Source organism: Gastrolobium bilobum, unplaced genomic scaffold, assembly GCF_033153095.1.
Source record: "Gastrolobium bilobum isolate Gb01-03AN ecotype WA unplaced genomic scaffold, APGP_CSIRO_Gbil_v1 utg35691, whole genome shotgun sequence".
NCBI classification, from domain to species: Eukaryota; Viridiplantae; Streptophyta; class Magnoliopsida; order Fabales; family Fabaceae; genus Gastrolobium; species Gastrolobium bilobum.
The window spans coordinates 65,578-88,604 of NW_026899760.1; the positions used below are offsets into that span (position 1 = coordinate 65,578).

The 23,027-nt window shown below is 36.2% G+C and overlaps 2 protein-coding genes across 4 annotated transcripts; one reads left to right on the forward strand and one right to left on the reverse strand.

The window, feature by feature from the left end:
• Positions 1–456: 456 nt before the first annotated feature.
• Positions 457–6,503, forward strand: LOC133293251 (serine--glyoxylate aminotransferase). Of its 3 annotated transcripts, XM_061491789.1 has the most exons (7): positions 560–600; positions 989–1,076; positions 1,227–1,502; positions 2,647–2,931; positions 4,726–5,092; positions 5,444–5,654; positions 6,229–6,503. In XM_061491789.1, exons 3-7 carry the CDS (start codon positions 1,298–1,300, stop codon positions 6,364–6,366), a joined length of 1,206 nt encoding a protein of 401 aa, XP_061347773.1. In that variant the 5' UTR covers positions 560–600; positions 989–1,076; positions 1,227–1,297; the 3' UTR covers positions 6,367–6,503. The 3 variants fall into 3 exon arrangements, with proteins under 3 accessions (XP_061347772.1, XP_061347773.1, XP_061347774.1); XM_061491788.1 differs by lacking the exon at positions 989–1,076 and having other exon boundaries at positions 457–600; XM_061491790.1 differs by lacking the exon at positions 560–600 and having other exon boundaries at positions 878–1,076.
• Positions 6,504–17,878: 11,375 nt separating this feature from the next.
• Positions 17,879–18,811, reverse strand: LOC133293254 (uncharacterized). The gene has a single exon (XM_061491794.1). The coding sequence runs from the start codon at positions 18,809–18,811 to the stop codon at positions 17,879–17,881; it is 933 nt and encodes a 310-aa protein (XP_061347778.1).
• Positions 18,812–23,027: the final 4,216 nt, after the last annotated feature.

The following is a 23,027-nucleotide window of genomic DNA, read 5'->3' on the forward strand; positions in this document are numbered from 1 at the left end:
AGTTGAAATAAAATAATCAATTTGAGTATACTTATTATATCCATTCCTTTATAGTTAATACCACTAGTGTCCCATTTTTTCTTACTTTTAGTAAAGGATATATATTTCCATAGTAGTGAAAATATGCTCCTCAACCTCAAGTTAAAATATTATATTGACATAGTATTTACCAATAATATATTATACCCAAAATGACAATGATAAAAATTATACTCTATTTAAAAAATAATTAGATGGAAATGAAGGAGCAAAAAAATTTGTACAATGGATAAATTTTTAGAGATGAAGCTTAAAACATGTGTTGATATGATGGCAGAGCAAATCCAAGCCAGAACTGAATGTTCCCTCTTCATCCATTCTTAGCCGCAAGGTGGCCAATTTCTCCTTCTTATCTGCAACTTGTGACATGTCTTGGCCCCATCGTAGTATTTGATTGGTTATCCAGCGCTCTTGATTATAAAAAAAAAAAAAAAAATGCATTTTTTTTTTACATTTTATAATTTCATATAATAAGGTTCTGTAAAGAGCATAAGGCACTGAAATAGCTCTTCCTTCCTTCTGCTGTATTACACCAAAGTTTCTAAAGATTCTTCTTTCCAAGTAAACCCACTTATTCTCCTTTTATGCTTCATGTATATCATATCATATCATATTTGCTCTCTCTTGCATGTGTATTATATTTGAGTGTTCTAAGTTTGGTTCTTTTAATTGAATTTTGTTAAGAATACTAATGCTTTGTGTTATTCCCTTTGCTATAAAATTGGCTTTGGAAGTAGGAAAATCAAGTTGAGTCTTCAGCTACCAATGTCACAAAATCATTCTCTGTAATCTCCCCTTTTGACCATGCTAGTGAATCAAAATTCTATCCTTGTAATATCACAATATTAATGTTCTAATATACCTTGTTACAATATGTTTTTATTTAATGTTCTGCAATCAGTTCTAATTATAGTGTTTCTCGTTTAAGTTCAATTTTTCTTATTGCTAGCATGAAAGGATTTGCAAAGGCTAGACACACACTAAGCATATCTTGAATAATAACTTTAAAAGCAGAACAAAGCTCTTGAAGGCAAAAGGTTCATTAGTTTTAATTACTTTTTCCTTTTATGTTATTGTTAAGGCCATCAACACTGTTATTATTTAATATTGTACCAAAAATACTGGTTATTATTTAATGATACATTCAGAAAGTTGTTATGACTGACTTTATAATTGATTTTATATAGGTAATTCTTTTGGTGGAAAAATCCAAGAACTGCTTGAATTCAAAGAGGTTGAAAATTCAAAGCAGGAGAAGATGGATTATGTTTATGGACCAGGAAGAAACCATCTCTTTGTTCCAGGGCCGGTGAACATCCCTGAACCGGTCATTCGGGCAATGAACCGGAACAATGAGGATTACCGTTCTCCAGCAATTCCAGCTTTGACAAAAACTCTGCTTGAGGATGTCAAGAAAATTTTCAAGACTACTACTGGAACCCCATTTCTTTTCCCTACAACTGGTATTGTATACGTGGATAAGCCAGAGTGTTAATTGTGTTATGTGTATAGTTCTAGTTTCATAAAAACAATTAGACTGTGTTACCTTTTTTACATTGATGACTTAGATGCATCAACTAAATGCTTAATCAATTCTGTTAGAGAACTAAAAAAAATAAAAAAATTTATTGTAACCTCATTTATTTGATTAATAAAAATAATTAAATGTCATGGAGTTTCTTTGTACAAGTAAATTGGACCTGATGTATTATCCATTCTTCAAGATTAACGGGTTCTCGTGTGAGGAGACATGTTAGAGAAATATAATTTTTTTTTAATGTAATCTCACCTAACAAGTTAAACTTTTGGATTGAATTAATACTTTACAAATTCTTTTAAGAGTTCGCTTTTTCTGCAGTTAATGCAGATAAGTTATCTGCAGTAAGTCCAATACAACATAGTTTTGGGACGAAAATCATGATATTTTTATAATTTTAATTTATTTCAGGATTGTTATAGTCTTTATAATTATAATTTTCTAATCTTTCAATCCCAAAACAACGTCGTTTTGGAAGTAAATGCAGATAACTTATCTACATTAACTGTAGAAATATTTTTATGTTCTTTTAATCGTTCATTTTACTCCTTAGATTATGTCAAAAGATATAATAAAACTATTCATATGGTTTCACAGAGCTTTTGGGAGTCTTTAAATCAAGTGGTCTAGATTTCGATTCTTGCTGTCCCATTATTTTATTAAAAAAAAAAATTGACATTTTGCATTATCTATACTTCAAAGCCCAAAGAATTCTTGTACGAAGGATATGTTAAGAGATAATTAAACCATTCGTATATCTTCACCCAACGGTTTAAAGGTTTTGGGAAAGTTGGTAGTGTAACAGATGATATACATTTTTGGGACCATGTTTGAAGATTGAAAGTTTTTGACTAATGAAACTAGACTGCAGAATTGTTATGTGACATTCTAGAACAGTGGTTGTATTCAATGCTTTTTATATCGAAGTTCTTTTGTGTGTGTGTGTGTGTGTGTTTTGGAGGTTACAAGCATAGAGACTACGGTTGGTACTATAAGAACAAAAAATTTGATTTTCCTTTAGTTATTTATAGATATCATGTTATCAAATAATGCTTTTGCATTTGATTCAGGTACTGGTGCTTGGGAGAGTGCTCTGACAAACACATTGTCTCCTGGGGATCGGATTGTATCATTTCTGATTGGCCAATTCAGCTTGCTTTGGATTGATCAGCAGCAACGCCTTAACTTTAATGTTGATGTTGTAGAAAGTGAATGGGGTCAGGGTGCCAATCTTGAGATTTTGGAATCAAAACTTGCTTCAGATACTGCACGCACTATAAAGGCAATTTGTATTGTTCACAATGAGACAGCAACTGGGGTCACCAATAACTTGGCCAAAGTGAGACAAATTCTTGGTGAGCATTGTCATCTAATGGTCTTAAAATGATAGCTTTTACTGATGGAGCCTACACATTTGAATCCTTTATTCTCTATAAACTGCCAGAGCCACAATATGTAATTTGCTTCTGTGTTCCAAGTTATCATTGTTCACAAGTGCTCATAGTTTCATTACTCAATGAAGATTTCTTATAAAGAAATCTTTTTGAACACATTTTATGATCAGTTGCAGCCTTAGCTGTTTCTTCCTTTAATATCCTTTAGTTTTAGAAGTATTACTTAGGTGGTAAATATGTTTTACAGACGTTGATACCATGCCTGTTTGCATATCTTTCTTGTTACAACATCTTACCTTTGCATGTTAATGTCTTGATATTTGTTCATATGCTATTTGAAGATAGTGTCTTAATATGGTTGATTGACCATCTTGTCCCTACTTTAAATTATTTTGCCACTTTACTCCTCTTGGTAGACTTTATATCAATTGCCCTCTTATACGAACAACGTAAAACCAAACTCAAGTCCTTGGTAAGTCACTCACTCGAGTAAATGTCGGTCAAATTTTAATCTAATAGTGACAGATTAATATATAATTTGGGAAGAGGGGGAAAGTGATAAAATAAATTTAAAATAAGGGCAAAATGATCAATCAGTCATCTTAATATATATTAGGATCATTTTACACCTTTATAAGTTACACTTTTGACGGGCAGTGGTAAAAGCTGCTCCTTTGTAAGTGAAGGGCACATGTTCAAATCCAGAAAACTGTCTTTTTGCAAATATGCAAGGATAAAACTGCATATAAAGGATTGCTCTCACCCTCACCCTCACCCTTTCTAGTCGGGGTTTAATGGAAAGTGAATTTATAAGTTATACTCTCAATCCTAGTCGTTGATCTTATTTATATCTTAAGGCTCTCATTTAATAGATATATGAGTAATTAAATGCAAGTAAATCAATGCTCAAGATTGTGTGTAAGACATTTTACTTTTATACTAGTGTAAGAATAACCTGACCCTATATGTATAGGAAAAAATATTTCTCTTGTCACGGGAGATAAAATTATCTCCTGTAACCCCAAAATTACGTCGTTTTGAGGGTTAAGGGAATTAATGAAGGGATTTTTGATAACTTTGTTTTTTTTCTTTATATGAATTTTATCAAAACACCCTTCATGCTCAACATAGTTTTGAGGTTACAGGATAACTTTATCTCCTATAACAGGAGAAATGATAAACCTATATATATATATATATATATATATATATATATATATATATATATATATATTGACAAACTCTTCAGCACCATTTCCATTGAATAATGCTGATTTATCTGCTAAGGCTCCTTTTAGAGGTAGTAATATTAAGTGGGATATCTGAAGCATGGTTAGAATAGAATCATTGAAGTTAATGCATGTGAACTTCCCAATTCGCTGTGTAGTAAGAGTTACAGATATGCTATTGCATGGATCATTAGCATTTAACTTGACTCTCATGACCTAAGTATGCATCTGAAACTTGGGCAGAATTTTCACATGCTATTCACATGCAACATTATTATTGGACTCAAGTGCTATATCTTAGGTCCCAGAACATATTTTCACTTGACAATAATTATCTATATTCGTAGATTGACATAAGTTTTGATGAAAATGTGTGCCTTTTCATAGTCTGCAAATGTATCGAATCATTTGCAGTCATCAGCCTTTGGATTTTTAATGTTCTTGTCCATTCTTTTATTTATTATTATTGTTTTGTCTTTGAATGTCTACATGAAATGGATTCTCACATTGTATTTTGGACACTCAGATTCATACCAGCATCCAGCTCTCCTTCTTGTTGATGGAGTGTCTTCAATTTGTGCTCTTGATTTCCGTATGGATGAATGGGGAATAGATGTGGCCATAACTGGCTCTCAGAAAGCTCTTTCCCTTCCCACTGGGATAGGTCTTGTTTGTGCTAGCCCTAAAGCTCTTGAGGCTTCAAAAACTGCAAGATCACTTAGAGTTTTCTTTGACTGGAATGACTACCTCAAATTCTACAAGTTGGGAACCTATTGGCCATACACTCCTTCCATTCAGTTGCTGTATGGTCTCAGAGCAGCTCTTGATCTGATTTTTGAGGAAGGACTTGACAATGTGATTGCAAGGCACAGTCGATTAGGCAAAGCAACTAGGTAAGGCTTAATTTGCTTGTTTAAAATCATTGTTAAGGACTTCAACCACCACTCCCAATTAAACCCCGACTAGCGAGGATGGGGTGAGGACGATTCTTATATGCAATTTTACCTTTGCATACTTGCAAAATGACTATTTTTCTGGATTTGAACTCGTGATCTTTCATTTACAAACGAACAGTTTTACCACTGCTCCAGGGTCGCCCATTTGTTAAGGACTTCAACAAGTAAAATAAAAAATGATCATTTTTGACAAGTGATCAAAGGTTTCTGAAAGTTGAAAACAGTTTTAACTTTTGGTTATATCTTTGAGATAATGAATCTGATGGGTCCTGAATATGGTAAATGCAGACTTGCTGTAGAGGCTTGGGGTTTGAAGAATTGCACCCAAAAGGAAGAGTGGCACAGTGACACAGTGACTGCTGTTCTTGTTCCACCTTACATTGATAGTTCTGAAATAGTTAGAAGGGGATGGAAGAGATACAATTTGAGCTTAGGCCTGGGACTAAACAAAATTGCTGGGAAGGTTTTCAGAATTGGACATCTTGGCAACTTGAATGAGGTAATGTTAAATTTCCCAAATTCCCATCAGCATATTAATGGAAATTCCTGAGACACACATTGTTTTGGCTTACATCTGTTCACTTAGAGCACAAGTTGCATTATATATAATCAAATGAAATTTAAAGTTTTATTGGATAATCTGACTTACTAAACCTATGCTAAAGAAAATGATTATATTAGATAGGAAAAAAATTAATTATTCTTAATTCGTATATTAAGTGTTGTATACAAGGATTGTCTTCATCCCTTTCATCTCTACCCTTATTAGTCGGGATTCAATGGGGAGTGATTTTTTTGTATCTTAATGGAACATGTTAAAAAAATCCTAAGTTTGTTCTTTATTGTTTTTGGTTGTTGTATATTAACCTTTAAAATTCTACCCATCTTGGTTTATTTTAGTCTATGTTCCACTTCAATCTTGCAAGTTTTAATAGTATGATAAGACTAGCTGCCAGGTTCAGTTATTTCTAGTATGCTAGATAATGTTTAATCTATCATGTAATATCAAATCATAAATGTCAAACTTGCCAGTTGCCAACTTTAATATTGTTAATTGTTTGAATATTTTCCAGTTGCAACTCTTGGGTTGTCTTGCTGGTGTGGAGATGATACTCAAAGATGTGGGTTACCCTGTGAAGCTTGGAAGTGGAGTTGCAGCTGCCAGTGCATACTTACAGAACAGTGTTCCTCTGATCCCTTCTAGAATTTGAGTCACCAGCCATTCTTGTCATTACTTCTCTTCCTGCTCTTTCAGATTTTATGTAAAATACATATTATACCCTTTTGAACTCTCTTGAAGATGAACATATTCTCTACTTTTAGTTTTAATGTATTGCTTCTTTCATTATCCTGCATATCAGAATTTATTATTGCATCTAATGACCTTATTTATGACTGTGTTATGGACATCTAATTCATCATCAAGTCACTAGGCAAAGAGTACATTTTCTTATAAGTAAAATACTAAACACTCACCCCCTTGCAACAAAGAATAGGATTATTGGATTGTTTATGGATCTATTGTTGATGTGACCTCTTTATAGATCTAGATACAATCTAAGAGTGCAATTAGTTATGGATGTAGTATTACTCTTCTTAAAATGTGTACTTCAATAGTTAAGTAGAGCAATAAAAGTAAAAGAAAATATGCTTACCAGGTTTAGTAGATTCCAATACGTTTGGGTATGTTTGCAAGAAGCACCAAACAAATAAAAGAAAATGCCATTTATTTTATCATTCTCAAATATGTGTCAAACTGCTTAGTCTAAGGAAGAAAATATATATATATATATATATATATATTATTTCAATTCTTTTTCCTCCATTTTTCTGTACTCTTCATTTGAGTAGTCACCAACCCTAATTACTTTGGAATAAAAGTATTGTTGATGTTGATGTTGTAAGTAATTATTATGTTTTTATATTAATAAAAATAATATTTCAAATTTTCATTTTATCTTTTCAAACCCTAATCTTCTTTCTTTGGTCATAGTATGTGATCTCCATATTGATAATTTTTATTTTTATTTTACAAATTACATTATGTCTTACCAGTAAGACTTCACTTGAGTGAAGTCTTACTGGTAAGACATAGTGTAATTTGTAATGTAAACAAAAAATTTATAAATATAACCTTCCTCCAAATATGAATGATCTTAATTTTCTTATATGAGGTGACAATGTCAACAACGGATCCATTCTACTCAAGATATTAGGTCACACCTATGTATGGCCCAAGAGGCCTAATAACCAAGACTTAAAGAAAAATGAATATGTCCACGTTGCATACACATCATCCTGCATATCTACAGCTACGACAACAGTAGAACCTCTATAGCTCTTCAATAACCAATGGCAAAAGGACAAACATGTGATTCCAGCTACGCCTAAAAGACATAACCCATAAATAAACATTCCGCACACGAGATATATAACACCTCTTATATTTTGAAATACATATTTATAATTAAAATGAGGATTAAAGGGTATGATTAGTGAAAATCCTAAGTTCAGGGTCAAAATACGTAAGAAAGGTAAAACGGTAAATCAACAAATACGTAATCCTAAATATAAAATGATAAAATTAGGCCTTAAATGATAAAAAATAATACTGAAAATGGATTTAGAACGAAAAATTGAGTGGTTAGACAAGTTTCTGAAAATCTGATGAATAGTATTTTTATCGGATGAAATACTGCGGTATAGTTGCACCAAAAAATGTGTCAAGTGAGATTAGTTCTTTAGGATTAAATATATGTTGAAAAAGATACTTAGAACCAAGAAATATGATTATTGGTATAAATTGATGGATTTTAGGGTTTTTGGGGAAACGTGCCAACGGTGCACAAATCAGGCTAAAATAGTGATTTCACCGAATTACCGGAAAATCCCAGATTCATCTGTCCAAGGGTAATTAAAGGACTTTGGTGAATGTTAAATTTTGAATTTAATAGATAGTTTATGAATTAATTGGAGATTAGTGGGTTAAGTGGATGATTTGAAATAATTGGAATTTTGTGAGGTGGCGTGTGGGATCCACCCCACTTGAGTGACTTAAAACACATATGCATCAACCACTATTCACTCGTCTTCCTCACCATTCACTCTCCAAAAGCTGAGTTCATCCTCTTCAAAGGGGGTGATTTCTTGCTTCTACTTCCTTTGATCAAAACCCTTAACAATCTACATGAAACTTCATCCAAATCACCCAATGAACGACTTTCATGCTGTGTAATTCCTTTGAAAACCATTGTGTGAGGAGATCCTTGGCATTCTTTGGAAACAAATTTGAGCTTGGTGTGGCCAACAACAGAGGTTGGGCTTGCTTGAGGGCTAGTATATCACTCCATTGAACATTAGGAAGCCATTGGTAATAAATAATTTCATTTCTATTGAGTTTTGATTGAGATCATAAAATTTGTGACCTAAGCCTATGTGTGGTTGATTGGAGGTGGTTGAGGACCTTTAATGGTAGTGTCCCTTTATAATTAAATGCTCATAATGATGATTAATGATGATTGAGCTCATAAAATTTATTGTGAAAAAGTTCATAACTTAGTGAAATTTTTGATGGATGAACATGATTCTTGAGAAAATGGGTTGTTGAAAAAGTGTGAAATTGAGTTTGTAGATTGATTAGAATAGTTAATTACATGATGTATGGTGTATTGGATGATTAAAAATCAATTGAAAATCCCTTGGCCATGGAGAGGTATAGCTTCGGCCATTTGAAGGAAAAGTGAGCAAGTTATGCAAAATTGTGTAATTAGACTTGTTGATGAGTTGAATCATGTATAAATGGATTGTATGAGTGTGTAATGCATGTGAATTGAGAGAAATATCACTTGGTTTTGTTGATGACATGAATTCAGCCATATAGAGAGATTTGGAGGGAAATTGTGCATGTTGGTGTTTGGCTTGAGGAGTTGAGTTAGTGAGTGAGAATTAACTAATGTGGACCTAAGAATGAACCTTGAACCTTGAAAAGGCAAGAAAAATCCCTAGCCCCATTGATGATACATATTCAGCCATATAGGGTGAATGGGGGGGGGGGGAATGTGCTAAGTTATGAATTGTTAAAATTGTAGGATTGATATGGTATTGCGTATGGATAAGGAAACCATTGGAGTGATTGAATAAAATTAACAACATGGATAGGGTATTTTGGCTAAAATGGTCTAAGCATGATCACTTGGACGAAATCATAGAAGATTAAAGCTTGGAGCTTGTGGATTGCCTTTGGTCCTTGACCAAAAGGATTGTGGTAAGTATTGAATCACTTGGTTGTGTGATTGTTTGGATAACCAATTGGGTTATCGTTATGCACATAATGATTGTTGAAATGACCTTTTGTTGTAGGCATTTCTTGTGCAAGTTGAAGTTTGAAATAACTTGCGGTTGAAGCTACCTAACTTGGGAGCTTCAAAGAGATAATCCCTTAGTACTGGGGTTAATCCTCGTGTATGCTCCACCATGCCCAATGGGTAGTGGTTGGATGCAATAGTGTATGTTATAACATGATCATGCATGTCTATGTTGATTGGTATATGTGAGTTTATATCGTATTTCTGGCAAGTAGATAGTTGTCGTATGCCGTAGGGGACTTCCACTAGAGAGGCCTCTGTAGGGAGTTTCAGTTGGCCTGGGGCCATAGAGTTATGATTCGTTGAGAAGCACTCTAGGAATGTCTCAGGAGTTATAGTTTTGGGCGCATTGAATTATATCCCGGGGATATATTCTTGGATATGGACCCAATTGATATGCCGTATATCGTATGCCGTAGGCTATTGGGCTGTGTGATTTGTATGTTTTGATTATAGCATTATTATTGTTATTATACATCTGAGTGAGCCATTGTGCGAAGTGATCCTCTAGAACCTTTGGGTTATGAGATATATTCGATATCTCACCCCGCGTTATGGGGCTATGTTTCAGGTGGATGTAGCGGTGCAGATGTGTTGGGCAAGAGATCCATTGGATGATATGGAGCAGAGCTGTTGGGAGTGCATCATGATATATTATATTTTGCATTTTGGGACTTATTTGGCATGCTAGACTTAGTGCATGAACATATTGTATTGCATGAGTGATGTATACCATGCTTGTTGTTCATGTAGTATTTTGGCTAAGTCTAGTGGGTATTTAATTCTTATTATTTTGAACATTATGATTTAGTAGTTATATTTGTAGTGGATTAAATGTAATTGAAGCATTATGGACCTTGTGTAAATTAAGGATGGATGTATGTGATGGAAAGACAATAAGCCTATTCTAGGTTATTGTTGGACAAGTGGCCTCAAACTCAAGAGGGGGGTGAATTGAGTTTTGAAAATATTTTCGTAAAATGCCTCACTTTTCTTTTTGAAAATGATTTTCTTGAGTTCAAATAATTTACTACACAAAGAAACTAAATAATAGCAAATAATTCAAGTAAATAAATGACAATATATGAAATCAAATATGCTCAAATGATCTAACAATGCTTATGCAAAGATAAGGATTAGAGATATTGCAAACGAGATATATCCTGGTTCGGTCACCACCCCTGTGACCTACGTCCAGACTGAAACCACTTTGTCAACTTTCACTATTCGGTTGAGCTTCAAGGGTGCTCAACAAACCACTACAAGATTCTCCAAGACTTCAGTTACTTGGATATTAACACTTTTCTTCACTTACACAAGGGTTCACTCCCCTCTCAATTCAAGAAGTAAAATTGAAGTGATTAAGAATGGCTAAGTACTCTCAAAGTACAGATTTTACAAATTGAAGAACTAATAGGTGTATAGCTTCAAAAGAAAGATGAGCTCAAGTGTATGCAATAATCAAAGTGAGTAATTAATGAGCAATAATGGGCTAGAAAGAGTAAGAAAGGTTCAATAATTGATCTATGGTCGTGTACTGTTCATCACTGCTGATGTGGGTATTTATATTGACACCTCATTTGAAAACTAGCTGTTTCTAGCCATTGTGATCCGTACATATCCGGATATTTATCGGACATATATCTGGATATCCGGATATTGATATCCGGATATTCTCAGTGCAATATCCGGATATTTCATGGCAGCTCACTTTTTGCACGAATTCTGAGTTTCTTTTCATTCAAAAATGGTTTTTATAACATGGAAGGCATGTAATTGGTTATGGAATATGTCTAGAAGTGTTTATATCATGTAGGTTCCTTTCCAAACCAATTTTGGGCATATCAAACCATTTATTTTGTCATTTCTTTGAAAATGCATTCTTTTAAAAATAAATGAGCAAATTAGGATCATGAATAAGTGTGATTGAACTGTGCAAAGGCTGCTTCGTGCTTAAGTTATATCAAAGACCTTGTAATGCATGTTTGACTTGTTAGATCAAGGTTCTTTAAGCACTTTATGATTAGGTAACTAGATGTATGACTTGAGCTCATGCAATGTGTAACACCCTCTCTTGTATGCATCCAAGAGAGTCGTTTGCTAATCGTTATTAGATTTGCGGAAGCGGATAAAAACTTTTTCTTTAAATACTTTTGAGTTATTAAAGTGGAAAACTGAATCTAAGAAAAATCTATTGATAGAACTTGATAAAAACCTTGTTGTTTGCACAACGGAATTTCCAAAACCAGTCAGCGTTCAAATATCAATATAAAATTGAGCTTTCAAAATATTTTTGTACAGTTAATGGAATCTGAAAGTAGACGTTTGGGGCTTCGTGTGCATATAAAATAATAGTAAATCGGAGGTCATTTTCCCCTTGAAACGTAACTCGTAAGTTGACCGTAAACTGTTAAAATTCAGCATTTAGAAAAATTCCTTTTCGCAAAACATTTTCAGATTTTCTTAAAATAGCCACTGTACGAGAAGACTTTAAAACAGAAATAAAATCATAGTTTTACAGTCATCCAAAAAGTCATCAAGTACCACATCATACAGTCATCCGAAACTTAAAACAGTCATCATGGAATAATGCTAATCAGCAGCAAAATACAGCAAAATTCAAACATCCAAGTCCTCAAATGCTCTTACGTCCTCATGCAATTTAAAAATTGCAGCCCCAAAGGGGTGAGAATAATCCCAGTAGTGTGGCAACAAAACCATAAAGCAACAATATTAAACTAGGCACAAAATCATAAACAGTCGCTTCAAACATTAAAACCTTTTCATCATATATCATTTTCATCATATATCATATAGTGTATATAATGCCTTCTTCACGCTCATAGCACCATCGTGCGCGTGCATACACAGTGGAAATTCCATGCACGGCACCATCATTTGGGGAATTCCACTGTAACCTATGCGGACTGACGCCAACTGTCCCATACCCTAATATCAAGGGATGCCTATATGATGCATGCTCATACACATGATCCTGTAAATAACTATTCTACATTTCAAAGCCTGCATGAATCTATTATGTACATGCCATGAAATGCGGTCACACACCAAACATAAAAATGCATCATGATGTAAAAATGCATGCATATACCATTATCATCATTTCATGTTCTTACCTTTGCCATATCATCATCATAAAATATCATTGAGCATATGTGAGCAACACATTACAATTTCATACACTAGCTAATAGTCACATTAGGTAATACCACCTAACACATACCTCGTACGTCGAAACTTACTTTACCGATTCACAACGAAACAGTCCAACGTCTCAAAGATTTTTCGCACCTATTTTACATTATAATAAATCAGCATACGTTTCACTTAAATTTAATAATTTGACAACAATTCCTGAAGCCTACATATCCTTACATCACTCCGCTAAATCGGTTCCTTTTTCTAAAATTATTCTTGACTCTCATTTGACCTTCTCATTTTTTATCAAAACAGCGAACGTTTTCCTTCAGTAAAACAGTGAATAATTTATGACAAAACAGTGAGCTGAAGGTCAACATACGATAACATTTTCAAAGGAATAAATTTTCCTAAAACTTACCACTCTAGTAGGTGCGCTACAATGGTGCACAAGATGTTGTCGTCACAACTTTGTTTAAGGAAAATCCTAGATACATATATAACATGCAAACATTCCTACCTTTTTAATATTTAAGATCATTTTTGTTTTATCCCAAAAGCTTTTAATTTAAGACTCAAAACAGAACCTAAAGGCATAAAATTTACAAATGAAAGGCTATTTTCTAAGTCATGCTTCACTATTTAAAATAAGAAAATGGTGGAGGGATTTTCGTGCCTACCTCTTGGCGGAGCACAAGGTAAAACCGAATGGAACCAAGGACACTACTTCAAGCTTTAATCTTCTCAAAACAACAAGCTTTTCTCTTCAAGGCCGACCATGTGAAAAGAGGTGAGGAAAGAAAAGGATTAACTTAAGTTAGTCATGAATTTTTCCTTCAAACCTCATGACGTAAATCATAAATGATGATGAAGTAGAGGCAATGTTTTACCTCTAGGGACTATGGTGCACGACCGAGAAGGAAGATATGGGAGCAAGATATGATAAAAATCCTTGGTTGATTCCAAGAACTCCACGGTTTAGATGAAAGATATAAGAAAATATGAAGGTGTTTCTTGTGTTGTCTTTCTAGGAGGGCTACGGTTTAAGGGTGGAGGAAATAAGAGGATGAAATTGAAAGTCATTTGCTTGGGGTTGCAAGGTCACGGCTTTGGAGTGAAAGAAAGCAAAGTTACTTTGGCTTGGTGTGTATCTTCAGCAACATTGGAGTGTGGAGGGAAATAAGTTGAGATATATTTAAATTGTAAAGTGTCTTACAATGCTGAAGACTTCCCCCATTTGGAGCGCACAAATGGGGTTAGAGTGTGACTTGTTTGAGCAATGCATATGCATGCAAGGCTGGCCACTTATTATCCATTGGATGCATGAGATTATTGTGTGGTTTATGGCTAGTCTTACAAGTAACCTATTTGCTTTTGTGCTGGCCTAGGCGTGAAAGAGAAATGGAAAGAGAAGTGTACATCTTTGTGTTGCTTTTGATCAGAATTTTCTGATCACAACCGGTTCCTTATGCGCTCAAATGAGAAGAATACACAATGGATAATGCTTTGTTGCCATGTGTAAACATTACCCAATGGGAAGTAGCTTTGTGGAATTACTAAGATAGGATGAGATTTTGGGTGGAGTGAGAGGGATTTGGGCTGAACCAAGCCCTTACAAAACCTCTTGGGCCAGCGCCACATTCATGTGATGAGGCCCAATTTATTTGATCCTAATGTTTTATATTACTACAAATTAGCCCAAGTGTTCGTAAATTTTTATATCTTGTTTGTATTTGAATTTTCTTCAACAAACCACCACTAGATCCTAGTTATTCAACTTGTCTAAAATAGTTCTTCATCAGTCCTTGCAATTAAATTAATTTCCCACATCTCTATTAATCACGTATTAATATCCTACTACTAATCATAGAATTCGAAAATTAAACACATATACCATGCGATTTAAATTATCATTCATGCATGCTTATACCTTATAATAATATATGTATTTCCTTAATTACGTGGGATGTTACACTCTCCCCACCAAAATGGAATTTTGTCCGCAAAATTAGATTTACTTACTAGCAAAATAATTCGGGGTAACGTTTCCAAATTTTGACTTCCCGCTCCCACGTGGCTTCTGCTGCCGATTTGTTGTTCCACAATACTTTCACCAACGGAATCTCTTTTGAACGAAGTTGTTTAACAGCTCTCTCCAGAATCTAGAACGGCTGAACCTGGTACGTCAGATTTTCCTTTAACTCGACCTCTTCTGGTGGCAACACGTGAGACGGATCAGAGAGATATCTCCTCAATTGCGATACATGGAATACGTCATGGTTCCAAGACAGATTAGGCGGTAACGCCAACCGGTATGCAGACTCTCCAATCCGGTCCAGGATAAGATACGGTCCTAAATACCGCAGACTTAATTTCTTAACTCCCATTCTCCTGCCGAGTCCCGAGGTGGGTGTGATTCTCAAAAACACATGGTCTCCCACTTCAAAAGATAGCGGCTTATGACGCTTGTCGTAATAATTTTTCTGCCTGGCCTGCGCTCGCTGCATATTTTCTCTTATCTTCTTCACCTGTTCAGAGGTCTCTTGAATCACATCGGGCCCCAAAATGCTTCGCTCTCCAACTTCCGTCCAACACAGAGGGGATCTACATTTCCTTCCGTACAGAGCTTCATACGGTGCCATCTGAATACTGGAGTGATAGCTGTTGCTGTAGGCAAATTCTATCAAAGGAAGATATTGGTCCCAACTGCCTCCTTGCTCCAATACACATGCCCACAACATGTCTTCTAAAACCTGAATAGTGCGTTCTGACTGACCATCCGTCTGCGGGTGATAGGCAGTGCTCAACCTCAAATGGGTCCCGAGAGTCCGCTGAAAAGACTCCTAGAATCTGGAGGTGAACTTGGGATCACGATCACTGACAATACTAGTAGGAACTCTATGCAGTCTCACAATTTCACGAAGATAAATTCTGGCAAGCTTCTCTGTAGTATACGTGGTTCGAACACAAAGGAAATGAGCTGATTTCGTTAATCGATCAATAATCACCCATATAGCATCATAAGCATCTCGCATACGAGGAAGTCCTACCACAAAATCCATAGCAATACTGTCCCACTTCCATTCGGGGATCTCCAACGGTTGAAGAAGTCCCGAAGGTCTTTGATGCTCATACTTCACCTTTTGGCACGTCAGGCACCGAGATACATACTCAGCAATGTCACGCTTCATTCCTGGCCACCAGAATGACGTCTTCAAATCATGGTACATCTTTGTGGATCCTGGATGAACAACATAATTCCCTTTATGGCCTCCTACAAAACTTCTTACTTTAACTCTTCATTCGGCACCACCAACCGACCCTGGAATCTCAACATTACATTGTCATCCCAGACTACACCTTGATTACCAGCCAAGCTATGGACTAGCTCCTCATCTTTCTGAGCCTTTTTAATTCTCTGAAACAACTCATTCTCTATTCTTACTCGGCCCAATCTTATACTACGTCGTCTTTTAACCACAAACAGATTCATATCTCGGAAAGCCTCAAATAATTTCAACTCTTCAATCATTAGCGTTGCAGTGTGCAGTGTCTTTCGACTCAACGCGTCGGCTACTACATTTTCCTTGCCGGGGTGATATTTAAGTTCAAACTCATAATCTTTCAGGAATTCCATCCACCGGCGTTGCCTCATATTTAATTCTTTCTGGTCGAACAAGTACTTCAAACTCTTATGATCACTGAATACATCGAACTGCAAACCATACAAATAATGCCTCCATATCTTCAGTGCGAACACTATGGCCGCTAACTCCAGGTCGTGAGTTGGATAATTTTCTTCGTGAGACTTCAATTGCCGAGAGGCATAAGCGGCGACCATGCGATCTTGCATCAATACACATGCTAGTCCTTTTAGAGACGCATCACAGTATACTTCGAACTTCCTGGCTGGATCAGGAATGGTAAGGATTGGAGCACTAGTCAACCTATTCTTCAGTTCTTGAAAACATTCTTCACAATCTTCGGTCCACTCAAAAGGCACATCCTTCCGAGTGAGACGAGTGAGAGGCTGTACCAATCGCGAGAAATTTTGAATAAATCTCCTGTAATAACCTGCTAACCCCGAGAAACTTCGTATTTCCGTGACAGTTCGGGGTTGTTCCCAATTCATTATAGCTTCAACCTTACTGGGGTCAACTGCAATCCCTTCTGCGGAAATTACGTGGCCCAAGAACTGGACTTCACTGAGCCAGAACTCACACTTAGACCACTTTGCATACAGCTGCTTCTCCTTTAAAATCTGCAAAACAATCCTCAAATGTTCTGCATGCAATTCTTCATTGACAGAATAAATCAGTATGTCATCGATGAACACAATAACAAACTGATCCAAGAAGGGACGGAAGATGCGGTTCATGTAGTCCATGAATATCGCTGGGGCATTTGTGAGACCAAAAGGAATCACTTGGTATTCATAGTGCCCATAACGAGTGCGGAAAGCTGTTTTCAGAATATCCTCCGGTTTGACCCGGATTTGATGGTATCCCGATCGAAGATCTATCTTGGAGAACACTCTAGCTCCTCTAAGCTGATCCATCAAATCATCAATCCTCGGCAGTGGATACTTATTCTTCACAGTCACCTTGTTCAGCTGACGATAGTCCACACACAAACGTAGAGTACCATCTTTCTTCTTTATCAAAATTGCTGGTGCACCCCATGGAGAAATACTAGGTCTTATGAATTCTTTTGCCAGCAGTTCTTCTATTTGCTTCTTTAACTCTCGGAGTTCCAAAGGTGCCATACGATACGGAGCAATGGAAATAGGTCCAACTCCGGGAATAAGCTCAATGGAAAATTCTACTTCACGCTGAGGAGGTAATCGAGGAATTTCATCTGGGAATACCTCCTCGAATTCATTCACAACTGGTACATTGTGAATTTGATTTTCAACCGGGGTCTCAGCCTCGATCGTCAAAAGATAACCTGCAGCTCCCCGAAGAAGCTCTCTCCTAACTTGTAACAAAGAGATAGTAGCAAAAGACAGAAATTTACCGTCTCTCGGAGGAACGATAATCTTCCCGGCTTGACAGTCCAAGGTGATTTTGTTCTCCGCCAACCAGTCCATACCGATAATCACTTCGAAATTGAAAATCGGTAGAACCACTAAGTTGATTGTATAAATGCTTCCTTTATACTTCAAAAGAATGCCTCTACAAATTTCTGAGGTTGTGCATGCTCATCCAGTGGGGGTACTGATGTGTAACTCATAGGGTAACGGGACTGGGGTGATGCCTATTCTCATAGCTATATGTTTTGCCATAAACGAACAAGATGCTCCAGAATCAAAAATAGCAGAAATAGGACAACCATTAAGAATTATGTTACCTCGAATTAAATTTGGATACTTCTGGGCTTCATTAGCATCAAGGGTGAACACCCGAGCCTGAGCAGGTTGCTGATTAGCATTATTTTGACAATTATAAGAGAAATGTCGTGACTGACCACATCTGTAGCATGTATTGCTTCGCCGTAGACAGACTCCTGCATGGCTCTTTCCACAATTAGTACACGCACTGAGACCCTGACGTCCTGTTGAAGACTGACCCGGGGCATTATTCCTCTTGAAATTACCAGCCTGAGCTTGCATCTGTGGAGCCTTTCCTTTATTCATTCCAGTAATCTTTCTGAAGAATTTGCCCACTCTGCTTCCTCCCTGCTGTTGCACAGGTTGTCGGTTCAAATTCCTTGCTTCAGTGATAATGTCCTCCGCTTGCCGACTCTGATTAATGATTTCTGGCAGAGTACGAACAGTTGTGGTCAACATTAGCTTTCTGATCTCCGGGTGCAATCCGCTTTCAAATTTTTCCACCTGCCATTCCTCATTGTAGATGTTTCGGTCGAAGTTGGCATATTCCATCAGCTGAGCAAACTTTGCAATGTATTCATTGATAGACATGTTCCCTTGCCTCAAAGACAGCAACTCGGTGTGCTTCATTCTTCTCATTGCTTTTGGAAAGTACTTGTCCAGAAATACCCGCCTGAATACAGCCCAAGTCAAGTCAGTGTTCTGAGCTCGCAGCAGAGCTCTAGCGCCAGTCCACCATGTTAATGCTTCTCCCGTTAGCTGGTAGGAGGCATAATCCATTTTCTGAGCTTCTAGACATCCCATTCGCTCAAAAATACGCTCCATCATCTGCAGCCACTTCGCTGCAGCTTCGGGTTTGTCACCACCTTCAAATACAGGTGGTTGGAAATTACGGAAATCCTTCAGCCTTTGTCTGGCAATTTGTTCTGCATTGTCTTGCAGTGGGGGTTGGTTCGGGTGCTATTGTTGGTAGTCCCTCCACTCTTGACTCATATTGTTGACGAAAGTGGCCAACCCGCTAACAGTGGTAATTAGATCGTCAGGTGCATTTCTTGTTCTTCCCTGAGTGGAACCACGAGTACCTGCCATGTCTCTGCACTCACAATAGCACGAAATGAGCTGATCAGACTCACTGCGAGTTATTTATGACAGCAATTCCGAGTAGGTACTCCAGTTCAATTCAGATAAGTTAGTAGTGCACCTGTTCCTATCATTATTTAATTCTAACAATTCTAACTTATGACAATTTAACATATATTCTAAACAATTTATCGTAAAGCAAACAATCAATCATTTATCAGTCATCAATCAATTCACAAGAAGCAAACAATTCAATCAAAACCGTCACCATGAATCAAAACTGCTCTGATACCAATTAGTGTAACACCCTCTCTTGTATGCATCCAAGAGAGTCGTTTGCTAATCGTTATTAGAGTTACGGAAGCGGATAAAAACTTTTTCTTTAAATACTTTTGAGTTATTAAAGTGGAAAACAGAATCTAAGAAGAATCTATTGATAGAACTTGATAAAAACCTTGTTGTTTGCACAGCGGAATTTCCAAAACCAGTCAGCGTTCAAATATCAATATAAAATCGATCTTTCAAACTATTTTTGTACAGTTAACGGAATCTGAAAGTAGACGTGTGGTGCTTCGTGTGCATATAAAATAATAGAAAATCGGAGGTCATTTGCCCTTTGAAACGTAACTCGTAAGTTGACCGTAAACTGTTAAAATTCAGCATTTAGAAAAATTCCTTTTCGCAAAACATTTTCAGATTTTCTTAAAATAGCCGCTGTACGTAGAAGACTTTAAAACAGAAATAAAATCATAGTTTTACAGTCATCCAAAAAGTCATCAAGTACCACATCATACAGTCATCCGAAACTTAAAACAGTCATCATGGAATAATGCTAATCAGCAGCAAAATACAGCAAAATTCGAACATCCAAGTCCTCAAATGCTCTTACGTCCTCCTGCAATTTAAAAATTGCTGCCCCAAAGGGGTGAGAATAATCCCAGTAGTGTGGCAACAAAACCATAAAGCAACAATATTAAACTAGGCACAAAATCATAAACAGTCGCTTCAAACATTAAAACCTTTTCATCATATATCCTTTTCATCATATATCACATAGCGTATATAACGCCTTCTTCACGCTAATAGCACCGTCGTGCGCGTGCATACACAGTGGAAATTCCATGCACGACACCATCATTTGGGTAATTCCACTGTGGCCTATGCGGACTGACGCCAACTGTCCCATACCCTGATATCAAGGGATGCCTATATGATGCGTGCTCATACACATGATCCTGTGAATAACTATTCTACATTTCAAAGCCTGCATGAATCTATTGTGTACATGCCCTGAAATGCGGTCACACACCAAACATAAAAATGCATCATGATGTAAAAATGCATGCATATACCATTATCATCATTTCATGTTCTTACCTTTGCCATATCATCATCATAAAATATCATTGAACATATGTGAGCAACACATTACAATTTCATACACTAGCTAATAGTCACATTAGGTAATACCACCTAACACATACATCGTACGACGAAACTAACTTTACCGATTCACAACGAAACAGTCCAACGTCTCAAAAATTTTTCGCACCTATTTTACATTATAATAAATCAGCATACGTTTCACTTAAATTTAATAATTTGACAACAATTCCTGAAGCCTACATATCCTTACATCACTCCGCTAAATCGGTTCCTTTTTCTAAAATTATTCTTGACTCTCATTTGACCTTCTCATTTTTTATCAAAACAGCGAACGTTTTTCTTCAGTAAAACAGTGAATAATTTATGACAAAACAGTGAGCTGAAGGTCAACATACGATAACATTTTCAAAGGAATAAATTTTCCTAAAACTTACTACTCTAGTAGGTGCGCTACAATGGTGCACAAGATGTTGTCGTCATAACTTTGTTTCAAGGAAAATCCTAGATACATATATAACATGCAAACATTCCTACCTTTTTAATATTTAAGATCATATTCGTTTTATCCCAAAAGCTGTTAATTTAAGACTCAAAACAGAACTAAAAGGCATAAAATTTACAAATGAAAGGCTATTTTCTAAGTCATGCTTCACTATTTAAAACAAGAGAATGGTGGAGGGATTTTCATGCCTACCTCTTGGCGGAGCACAAGGTAAAACCGAATGGAACCAAGGACAAAACTTCAAGCTTTAATCTACTCAAAACAGCAAGCTTTTCTCTTCAAGGCCGACCATGTGAAAAAAGGAGAGGAAAGAAAAGGATTAACTTAAGTTAGTCATGAATGTCTCCTTCAAACCTCATGACGTAAATCATAAATGATGATGAAGTAGAGGAAACATTTTACCTCTAGGGACTATGGTGAACAACCGAGAGGGACGATATGGGAGCAAGATATGATAAAAATCCTTGGTTGATTCCAAGAACTCCACGGTTTAGATGAAAGATATAAGAAAATATGAAGGTGTTTCTTGTGTTGTCTTTCTAGGAGGGCTACGGTTTAAGGGTGGAGGAAATAAGGAGGATGAAATTGAAAGTCATTTGCTTGGGGTTGCAAGGTCGCAACTTTGGAGTGAAAGAAAGCAAAGTTACTTTGGCTTGGTGTGTATCTTCAGCAACGTTGGAGTGTGGAGGGAAAGAAGTTGAGATATATTTAAATTGTAAAGTGTCTTACAATGCTGAAGACTTCCCCCATTTGGAGAGCACAAATGGGGTTAGAGTGTGACTTGTTTGAGCCAATGCATATGCATGCAAGGCTGGCCACTTATTATCCATTGGATGCATGAGATTGTTGTGTGGTTTATGGCTAGTCTTACAAGCAACCTATTTGCTTTTGTGCTGGCCTAGGCGTGAAAGAGAAATGGAAAGAGAAGTGTACATCTTTGTGTTGCTTTTGATCAGAATTTTCTGATCACAACCGGTTCCCTATGTGCTCAAATGAGAAGAATACACAATGGATAATGCTTTGTTGCCATGTGTAAACATTACCCAATGGGAAGTAGCTTTGTGGAATTACTAAGATAGGATGAGATTTTGGGTGGAGTGAGAGGGATTTGGGCTGAACCAAGCCCTTACAAACCTCTTGGGCCAGCTCCCCATTCATGTGATGAGGTCCAATTTATTTGATCCTAATGTTTTATGTTACTACAAATTAGCCCAAGTGTTGGTAAATTTTTATATCTTGTTTGTATTTGAATTTTCTTCAACAAACCACCACTAGATCCTAGTTATTCAACTTGTCTAAAATAGTTCTTCATCAGCCCTTGCAATTAAATTAATTTCCCACATCTCTATTAATCACGTACTAATATCCTACTACTAATCATAGAATTCGAAAATTAAACACATATACCATGCGATTTAAATTATCATTCATGCATGCTTTTATCTTATAATAATATATGTATTTCCTTAATTACGTGGGATGTTACACAATGCTAGAATCTATACACCTTTACATATTTATTCTAAGTCCTAAATGAATATACCATTGAGATCTTAGACTTGGCTTGATGCTTGATTTGCATGCTTTCACATTTGCTTGATTTCTTTTGGATGTTGCTTCGTCTTTGAGCATTCCTCTTTGAGTTTGTTTGTTATCATCAAAACTATGTTGACGTGAAATCATCAAGGTATTAACTTTGAGTATGTGGCAACCACATCATCACTTTGATTCTTCAATCTCCCCCTTTTTGATGATCACAAACTTTAAATTGAGAAAGAGAGTTAGTGTTGCATAAATTTGTTCATTTGAAATTCGATACTCCCCCTTAGATGATGGTATAGTTTATTTTAATGATTAAGTTTCAATATCTCCCCCTATTTACCTTACATCTAGAATATTTCTTAATTTAATACATCTTACTCCTTTTCTCCCCCTTTGGAAACATCAAAAGGAAACGAGTAATCCAATAAATAAGATAACATAAATGAGCATGCAAGCAATGAAATAGTATGATCAAAGCACAAGGAAAATACGATGCATATCATTAAGCAA

Bases quoted from the DNA above. Each gene is read 5' to 3' on its own strand.
- LOC133293251 (XM_061491788.1), top strand. From the start codon at position 1,298: ATGGATTATGTTTATGGACCAGGAAGAAACCATCTCTTTGTTCCAGGG. The intron at 1,503-2,646 runs GTATTGTATACG...CATTTGATTCAG, and splicing joins ATTTCTTTTCCCTACAACTG to GTACTGGTGCTTGGGAGAGT. The intron at 5,655-6,228 runs GTAATGTTAAAT...AATATTTTCCAG, and splicing joins ATCTTGGCAACTTGAATGAG to TTGCAACTCTTGGGTTGTCT.
- LOC133293254 (XM_061491794.1), bottom strand. From the start codon at position 18,811: ATGGGATGTCTAGAAGCTCAGAAAATGGATTATGCCTCCTACCAGCTA.